Source organism: Cebus imitator, unplaced genomic scaffold (assembly GCF_001604975.1).
Source record: "Cebus imitator isolate Cc_AM_T3 unplaced genomic scaffold, Cebus_imitator-1.0 Scaffold85, whole genome shotgun sequence".
Lineage (NCBI taxonomy): Eukaryota > Metazoa > Chordata > Mammalia > Primates > Cebidae > Cebus > Cebus imitator.
In genome coordinates this window covers 3,823,491-3,833,591 of record NW_016107400.1, presented here as the reverse complement: position 1 = coordinate 3,833,591, position 10,101 = coordinate 3,823,491, and the positions used below count along the sequence as shown (strand labels likewise).

At 40.1% G+C, this 10,101-nt stretch overlaps 1 protein-coding gene across 5 annotated transcripts in view; it reads right to left on the bottom strand.

The window, feature by feature from the left end:
- Nucleotides 1-10,101, bottom strand: part of REXO5 (RNA exonuclease 5) — a 52,315-nt gene that overhangs the window by 37,103 nt on the left and 5,111 nt on the right. For 4 of the 5 annotated variants that reach the window (XM_017534322.2, XM_017534324.2, XM_037740558.1 and 1 more), the window contains 3 exons: nucleotides 6,932-7,044; nucleotides 5,369-5,495; nucleotides 4,039-4,135 (listed from right to left, as the gene is read on the bottom strand). In XM_017534322.2, coding sequence (XP_017389811.1) covers nucleotides 4,039-4,135; nucleotides 5,369-5,495; nucleotides 6,932-7,044 — 337 coding nt within the window. The remainder of the gene's footprint in view (nucleotides 1-4,038; nucleotides 4,136-5,368; nucleotides 5,496-6,931; nucleotides 7,045-10,101) is intronic. The other variant, XM_037740559.1, reaches the window with a different exon arrangement.

Below are 10,101 nucleotides of genomic sequence, written 5' to 3'. Positions count from 1 at the left end.
AGAGAGAGAGAGAGAGAGAGAGAGAGAGAGAAAACTGACTAATCAGAGGAGAAAAGAAAATACACAGATAAGTAGATGTCATGAAAGGGATGAAGAAACTTTCTTTGCTAGGGGCACAAGTTCCTGCTGGCTTTCTATCCACATACATCCTTCTTCAAACAATACTTGCTCAAGATGGCCTAAGTGAGTAGCGGGTCCTTGTAAGGAAAAGAACCAAAGTATCATAAGAAGAAGAGGGCATTCCAGGTAAGACAGAAACATACAGAGTAAACTTGGTTTGGCAGTAGACCAGTGATGATGAAAGAAAGGTCTGTGCAAGAGACAAGTATAGGAAACAAGGTTAAAAAAGGAGGATAATTAACTTTTATCCATCATTTAATACATAATGGGGAGCCACAAAAAGCTCCTGAGAATGGAAGTGACATAATTAAAGCAGTGTTTTAAGAAACATCAACCTCAAAGATCTGTAAAAAAATGGAGTAGAGGCTGGGTGCTTGGCATGCCTGTAATCCCAGTACTTTGGGAAGCCAAGGCAAGAGGATTGCTTGAATCTAGGAGTTTGAGACCACTCTAGGTGACAAAGCAAGACCCAGGCTCTACCAAAAAAAAAAATTATATATATATATATATATATATATACACACACAAGCATGGTGGTACATGATCGCAAGTCTTAGCTACTCAGGAGGCTGAGGCAGGAGGATCACTTGAATATTTGAGACTACAGTGAGCTTAGATTGTGCCACTGCACTTCAGCCTGGGCAACAGGGGGAAATCCTGCCTCTAATTTTTTCTTTTAAAGAAAGAAAGAAAATGAAGTAGAAAGAGGCTAGAAAGGGTTTTACAGTAATTCTAACCAAAAAATTATGAGAATGTGCTAGAAACAGAAATACAATTTGACCCACCAATCCCATTACTGGGTATATTCCAAAAGAATATAAATCATTGTATTATAAAGATACATGCAGGTGGAAAAGATATGAAATCAACCCATAAGCTCATCAATGATAGAGCAAATCAAATAAAGAAAATGTGATGCCTATACGCCATGGAATACTACACAGCCACAAAAAGGTCATGTCCTTTACAGGGACATGGATGGAACTGGAAGCCATTATTCTCAGCAAACTAACGCAGAAACAGAAAACCAAATACTGCACATTCTCACTTATGTGGGAGCTGAATGATGAAAACACACGGACACATGGGGGGTAAACGCACCTTTGGGCTTTTTGGAGCGGTTGGGGAAGGGAGAGTATTAGGAATAATAGTTAATGGAGACTGGGCTTTATAGCTAGGTGATGGATTGATCCATGCAGTAAGCCACCACAGCATACATTTACCTATTTAACAAACCTACACATCCTACACATATACCCCGGAACTTAAAATAAGTATGGAAGTAAAAAGGCCAAGTGCAGTGGCTCACACCTGTAATCTCAGCACTTTGGGAGGCCGAGGTGGGTGAATCACTTGAGGCCAGGAGTTTAAGACTAGCCTGGCCAACATGGTGAAACCTAGTCTCTACTAAAAACCCAAATATTAGCTGGGTGTGGCTGTGCATGCCTGTAGTCCCAGACACTTGGGAGGCTAAGGCACAAAAATTGCTAGAACCCAGGAGGGAGAGGTTGCAGTGAGCCAAGATCATGCCACTGCACTCCAGCCTGGGTGACAGAGCAAGACTCTGTCTCAAAGGAAAAAAAAAAATTACCAGCATTTGAATTAAGATAGTGGAACGGATGGAGGAAAAGGGATATATGAAACATACACAAAAAACTGGTAGAACGTGGTGAAAAAAATAATTCAATTCAGCCAGCAAAATATTTAAATATTTATCTATAACTTTATTATATACCTGGCATTGCTTTGGCCACTAGGAATTCCTCAATGCACAAAACCAATAAAATTCCTCATGAAACTTAACTTCTAGTTGGACATATGGATAATAAACAAATAAATATGTAATATATCAGATAAGGACTTTGAAGAAAAGTAAAGGAGGAGAAAAGGATAGGAAATGCTGGAGCAGGAAATGGGTTACTGTCATATATTTTTTATAGGATGACCTAGGAAGGTCTCTGTTAAATTGACATTTGAGTAGAGATTTATAGGAGCAAAGGGAATGAAGCATGCAGACAGACTGGGGATAGGGAGCCAAAAGAAAATTGTAAAATTCAACACTGGTGTCCTAGATCTTAGAGAAAAATGACACCAAGAAGGAATTTGAAGAACCCATTATTTGATGAGAAAAATGCTTTTAGCTATGTTATGACTGAGGACAGTGGAATACCCAAGTACCAATTGGAATATTCAGCAGGCAGTTGAGAATGCAGGCCTGAAATCTGGGGCATCGGACCTAGAGATAAAGATACAGGAATCATTCAAAGAAAACTAATAGGTAAACTTGGCAAAAATCAGATAAATACTCCAAAGGAAAGACTGATTAACAAAGATCAGAGTGCGAGGAACTATGCCTTGAGGCTCCGATATTTAGCATGGGAGGATGAAGTGAAATACTTAAGAGAATAGAGAAGTTGCCACAACCCCTCTGGCTCCTCAAGGCCTACAGAATAAAATCCAAATTCTTTTGGCATGGCATTCAAAGCCTGCAGATTGTCTCTGTGTCACTGGTATATAATATAAAAAATAAAATAAAAACAAAGCCTGCGGGATACGGCTTTAATCTGTCTTGTTAGCTTTGTCTCTCATCACTACTTCCTCCTATTCTTCTCAGCATGCTCAGCAAACTGTACTCTTCAAACACGTTAAATTTCTTTTTCCTGATTGTATCTTTTCTTTCACAACATGATGCTTTCACTTGAGCCTAGAATCTCATGATTACTCTGTGACTTACTCACAGATGTTTAAAATACAATGCAGATAAAATCAAATGCAACTGCAGATCAACAATGTGCATCCATGAGAAGAACAATAGAAAGATAGAAAATTAGAAGTGGGGATTAGGACAGAGGATAATACAAGCACATTTCTAGAGGAGATGAGAAGAAATCAAGTTCCTCCTCACTACTTTTTCATGTTCCCTCAAGTGCAATTATTCAATTATTTCTGAACTCGAAATAGAATATCATTAAACAACACCTAACCTTAATATATGCAATAAAGTTTGATAAGTCCTATTCTATCACTCACCTCCCCGCAAAACCAAAAAAGTTAGCTATAACTTGCTGATAGGACACAACCCACAGTTTGAAAAACACTGCTATCACGAATCTTTCAGCTGACTAGTAACTAAACCTCCTGCCTATTCTTCACTGTCAGTAGTATCAGCAGGTATCCATTACATTAGTCAAAGGCAAGATCTTCCTTCCCACCTGTACATTGGTGGGTACAAAGATCCAGTGACAATTTAGAAATTATTCACAGTAATTCATAAGAGTCCAACATCAGCGATACCCAGGTGTCCTTAGCTATCTAATTTAACCAAATGGTTTGAGGCATGAACCCTGGCTGTAGTTCCTGCTATCTAACCTCCCTGGATACCTGCCCATTTTTCCTTAAAAAAATTTTTTTTGCGGCCCAGGTATGGTGGCTCATGCCTGTGATCCCAGCACTTTGGGAAGCCAAGGCAGGAAGATCACTTGAGCTCAGGAGTTTGAGACCAGCCTGGGCAACACAGTAGAGCCCCGTTTCTCTTGAACTCCTGACCTCAAGTGATCTATCCGCTTTGGCTTCCCAAAGTGCTGGGATTACAGCCGTGAGCCACAGTGCCCAGGCTGGAGCCCTGTTTTTCTAAAAAAATTAGCTGGGAATGTGGCATGTGCCTGTAGTTCCCCAGCTACTCAGGAGGCTTAAGTGGGAGTGCTGCTTGAGACTGGGAGGTCAAGGTTGCAGCGAGTTGTGGGATCATGCCACTGCACTCAAGCCTGGGTGACAAGGGTGAGATCCTGTCACAAAAAAGCAAACAAACAAAAATTGTTTCAGTGCTTAAGAACTGAGCTTTTTTGTGCTAAATCTACTTACAATCATATCCACCTCTTTTAGAGTGTGCGAATCATCAAATTAGCATCACAGCCATACCTTCCATCGTCTTGGGCAAATCTCCAGCTGTTTGTTTCATTTGTAGCCCAACAATATCAGCTAGAAAATCAGATGATGGTGGAGGCAAGCGGAATTTCTGAAAATATATTAACAGGTTAAAAAAAATGCTTGAAAACAGTTAAAATACTGTGAAAGATTTGGACTTTTATTGTCAGCTCAGGGCTGTGAAAAGTTCTAGACAGCAATTGTTAGCATTTTATTTTATTTATTTATTTTTTTTTTATTATTATTATTTTTAATAAAGATGGGGTTTCACCATGTTGGTCAGGCTGGTCTTGAACTCCCGACCTCAGGCGATCTGCCCGCCTTGGCCTCCAAAGTGCTTGCATTACAGGTGTGAGCCACCACGCCTGGCCTAACTGTTAGCATTTTAAAACAAGAACTGTTTCCTTAATAGAAAAGTGACTAAGTAATGAAGTCACACCACACTAACCGATCCCTGTTATTATATATTGTAGAAAGGATGAACTTTACAGAAATGTACAATTTAGACAAGAGAAGTCCCTTTATATTTTCAAAGTTCTTTCAAATCTATTATTTAATTGAACAGCATGCCATGCCATCAGAATAGATGGTACCAGAAGGCCAAAAGTTTGAGAGCTTTAGCTTCAGGTTCACGCTGACTTAAATTTCAGCCCTACCACTTAGTAGCCGTAACTTGGGCAAGTTACTCAGTTTCTCATGTACAAAATGAAAGTTAAAAAGTATTTTATGAGACTATTGTGATAATTAAAGATGCTATGTGTAGCATGTGGTCCATGGTTAAAAGAGATCCTGACACACAGGAAGTGCTCAATAATGACAGCAAAAAAGAAAATGGTGACCCAGGAAGGTTAAATTAAAGCTCACAACTCCAATGCCTTCAGGAATAAATGGATGAAATGGATCACTGGGAAATGGAGGCGGCTATGGAAAAATGGAGAGCAGATGCCTCTTTTTAAAGATGACAGCTGCTATTCAGCTCCATAAACTGTTTAAGGGTGCCCAATCTTGTGATTTCCTTAAGAGAAGTAGAAAACACAGATTGTATATATATTTTATAATTTCTGAAAATACCATAGCCCAAATAAAATAGAACAATATCAACCTAGGAGCTACAGATTATAACCTGGGAATAAGTGTTTGCCTAGATTACCACGGAAAATCAGAGACAAATTTACCTGAGGCTTCTGACTAAGGTCCTTTTGCTTTCTATATCCTCTGCTGTTTGTTCAGTTAGGTTGCCAAGGAGCATGGTCCCTGACACATGTATTAGTCTCGGAATAGGAGAACCAGACTCAGCCCCTAGTACAAAGTTTTCTTAACTTACATGTCTGAATGCTTTTCGAAGACATCCAAATTCCAAATAGAACCTGTAAAAGTGTAGCTGACTCATTCCCTGCAGAACAAAAACCACTACGTTGTTCAGATGATTTTGATGAAAAAGCTGGCACCAGCTGCCGAGAAATCAAACCAACACAGTTAAGAGAAATGCCGTTAAGTCAATTACAGGCATATAGAGGGGAAATGGGGGAGACGGAGCAGGGAAAGCAGTGAGTGAGAGTTAATAGAATTTATCATCATTCACTGTCTGCCTGGAACTAGAAGAGAGCCATTATTGCACAGAATTTGAATAAAGATCCCTTGAGATAAATATTTGTTGCATTCAAATCAAGTAAAATACCAAGCAAAATGCAATGCATTTAAATTCATTGTCCAATTGATTAAGATTTGTTTTGAATCAGAACTAAGCTCACTTTACAAAGTCACCCCTACGATCCCAACCTACCCTGCAGCCCTTACTAAACCAGGTAATCAAATAGCTGGCTTTAAGAAATTCAGTTCTGGCTGGGCACGGTGGCTCATGCCTGTAATCCCAGCACTTCAGGAGACCAAGGCAGGCAGATCACTTGAGATCAGGAGTTCAAGACCAGCCTGGGCAACATGGCAAAACCCCGTCTCTACTAAAAAAAAATACAAAAAATTAGCTGGGCATGGTGGCATGCACCTGTAATTCCAGCTATTTTGGAGGCTGAGGCAGGAAAATCACTTGAACCTGGCAGGTGGAGGTTGCAGTGAATGGAGATCATGCCCCTGCACTCCAGCCTGGGTGACTCCATCTCAAAAAAAAAAAAAAATTCAGTTTTAGACAAACTGATAGACTGATGGCAATAATTGCTGATGGAGAAGATAGTTTTCCAAGTATCTAGCCAATTCATAACAATCTCCCTCAGAAAGATGTATTATTTGTACATACGCAAAAACATTTTTCATAAGACACTTAATATCAGAATAGTGAGATTCTTTTTTTTTTTGTAGAGACTGGGTCTTACTATGCTGCCCAGGCTGGTCTCAAATTCTTGGACTCAAGCAATCCTCCCACTTTGGTCTCCCAAAGTGCTGGGATTATAGGTGTGAGTTACTATGCCGGGGCTCTCTTGGTCTTTATTTGTAAAAGAAAGAAAAAAGATTAACTGGAATTCTTCACATATATTTCAACTGAGTCTGCATCAGGGGAAGCAAACTAAAATACCTGTACAGACAGACAGATACTGTAAATAAGGGAAGCAGGCAGGTGGGACATTGGAGTATACATGTCCCATCTAAAGAGGGAGACTACCAATCAGCTTTGACAACTTGTTGCCATATGGGAATATAGGGATAGCTGCCATCTTTGAGTTTTTGGAAGAAGAAAATGTGGATTTGTATACAGGAATTTCCAGAATTAACACTTGGCAGCCATCATAAAGTAATTCAGGACATGCTGCATAGCAAAAAACATAATGTTGGTAAGCTAGTTTGAAACCACTGGTTTGAATAAGAGAGGCTTGGAAGAAAAAAAAAAGAAAAAGAAACCTCTGGTCAATACCCACCATTTAAGTTCATCTCATACCTGGGTTTTGGAACATTGGATTTGCCCAAAACTGCATACTTCAGCAATTCACACAGCTGGTCATGGGTTACTTCACAGTTGTCAGTAAATAAAATGGTAGATAAGTGGGCTTTCTGCAAAGATAAATCAGGGCATAGCAAACCACTATTGGTTATCAAGAATATCAAAAAAGCAAGTTATTAAATTATTCTAGCTTCTGATTACTTTAACATACAGGTATATTCAAACATACGGAGGTTCTAATTAATTGGAAATGATGGTCTAAAATAACAATTTATGGTAGGTAGGAAATTATTAATAAAATATTTAACTATCATTGACACAAAACCTAATTATAGATACTTGGTTACCTGCTAGGAATAGTAGGATAAATAAAACATAATTCATGCACTCAGAGTCCATTCTATTAGGGGGAAAAAGCAATAGCTAATTCCAACACAGTGTGGGTCAGTGCTATTACAAAGGTATGAGAACTAGAAGTTTAACTGGCTTAGGGATTAGAGAGTTTGGGGATGGCTACTGAGATGAAAATACTGAGGCTAAGCCTTGAAAATAATGAGTCTGCCAGGTTGGAGGAAACATTGCATTCAAACATGTAGTTTGGTTTGGTAGGAGCCAAGATTGCATGTTGCATAGTAATGGAGATATGAGGAAAGGGAAGCAGGAGCCAGATCACAGATGAATGTGGCCTAAGCTAATGAATAAGAACTTATCTCTTTGGGAGGCCGAGGCAGGTGGATCACGAGGTCAAGACATCGAGACCATCCTGGTCAACATGGTGAAACCCCGTCTCTACTAAAAATACAAAACATTCGCTGGGCATGGTGGCACGTGCCTGTAATCCCAGCTACTCAGGAGGTTGAGGCAGGAGAATTGCCTGAACCCAGGAGGCGGAGGTTGCGGTGAGCCGAGATCGCGCCATTGCACTCCAGCCTGGGTAACAAGAGTGAAACTCCGTCTCAAAAAAAAAAAAAAAGAACTTATCCCTGGGCAACAGGAGTTCAGCGAAGTTCCCAACCTCCTTAAAATGGCTTTGAACTTACACTTTTTCTTTTTTTCTTTTCTGAGACAGAGTCTCTCTGTCACCCAGGCTGGAGTGCAGTGGCGCTATCCTGGCTCACTAAAACTTCTGCCTCCCAGGCTCAAATGATCCTCCTGCCTCAATGTCCTGAGTAGCTGGGACCACAGATGCGTGCCACCATCCCTGGCTAATTTTTGTATTTTTGGTAGACATGGGTTTTCACCATGTTGCCCAGGCTGATCTCAAGCTCCTGAGCTCAAGCCATCTGCTCTCCTTGGCATCCCAAAGTGCTGGGATTACAGGCGTAAGCCACCAGGCCCAGCCTATTATTGTTTATTAAAGTAATTCATGTTTGTTATAAAAGACTCAATAATACAGAAGTGCACAATAAATGATACACAATAGAGAAATGAAAATAAAAGTCATTTCACAGACAATTAAAATAAAAGTACAAGTCAGAGGTAATTACCACTTTCATTTTGGTCTGGGAGGCAGCAGAGTATAGCAGTTAGAAGCTCAAGCCCTAGAGTCACACTACCTGAGTTCACATATCAAGCTCTCTCATCTTGGACCAGTGCCATAGCATTTCTAGGACTCAGTTTCTTCATCTAGAGAGTAATTATAATTTTATCTCATTAAATAATTGGGAGGACCAATGAAATAGTTCAAGTACAATGTACTGAGGCTAGTGCCTGACATAAATACTTAATAAATATCAGATGTTATTATTGCTAATTTCCTCCCATGGCCTTAAGTTAATGTGAAACTCTTACATTAGCCAGACACAGTTCTGATCACTTTACATGCATTATATCATTTAATTCTCACAACTTTTTCAGTGTGTACTACTATTGTTCCCATTTTACAGATAAATTGGAGAAACGCAAATGACAGAATCAGAACTGGAATGCAGCTTTACCTCTAAACTACACAACCCCCAAGGGATTTTATCACTCTTTTTTGAAACCAACTCCCTACTCCCAAACTTAATCTGTGAATATCTTTCCATGTCAGTTTAAAAAAAAAAAACATCAATTTTAATACTTGAATAGTCAATTTTCTAAATTTATCTGAAAATTTATATCTGAAAAAAATCCCTATTGATAACACTGTTTTGTTTTTTAAATTACAAACAATATTATGATGAACATCCTTGTACAGACACCTTTGTACATCTATCTAATCACTTTCTTAGGATCAATTCCTGGTCCAAATGAACATGTATATTTTACATTTTCATAAACATTGCTAACTCCTGAAAGACTATGCCAGTTTGTTTTTGCCAAATAAAAACAAGAGATTAATAAGCATGAGACTGAGCAAAATGAAGTCTATATGGCGGTGAGTAACCATGGTTACCAGGCACGTGATGTCAAGAGCTTGAGTTGGGTGAGGAAGGTGACCTGTAGAGGAGACAGTTCAGGACTAGGAGCAGAAGCCCAGGCAGGAGGATGCCCTGGTGTGGGGTGTCAAAGCTTCAGCAGCATGCAGAGGTCACCCATACAAGAAGGAAGGGAGGGAGGTCAGTGAGACCTGACATCAGACGTCAGAAAATGTTTAGGGTAAGGAGAGCATCAATGCTGAGGGACAGTAGTGGCCTGTTGCAGGATTCAAAGCCTGAACAGGATGCAAAGCCTGAGCAGGATGAGGATATCCACACGAGAGGGATGGTGGCAGTCACCTGTCATAGGATAAGGGTGCTTACAAAGGAAGATGACCTGACAAGGTGATGGAGCCAGTGCATGGTGACAGAGACTAAGCAGAGACAAGAGGGTATAAGGGTTGTGGGGGTCATAAGGGATTGATCAAATACACTGAAGATGTTTGGGGTCAGGTTTCTCATTGTTAGTGAAGGAAGTTACAAATATGAAAATGGGCTGGTGCGGTGGCTCATGCGTATGATCTACAACACTTTGGGAAGTGAGGTGGGTAGATCACTGAGGTCAGGAATTTGAGACCAGCCAATATGGTGAAATGCCATCTCTACTAAAAATACAAAAATTAGTCGAGCATGGTGGTAGGTGCCTGTAATCCCAGCTACTCAGTAAGCCGAGGCAGGAGAATCGCTTGAGCCTGGGAGGCAGCGGTTGCAATAAGCAGAGACTGTGCCACTGCACTCCAGCCTGGGTGACAGGGAGATACTTTGTCT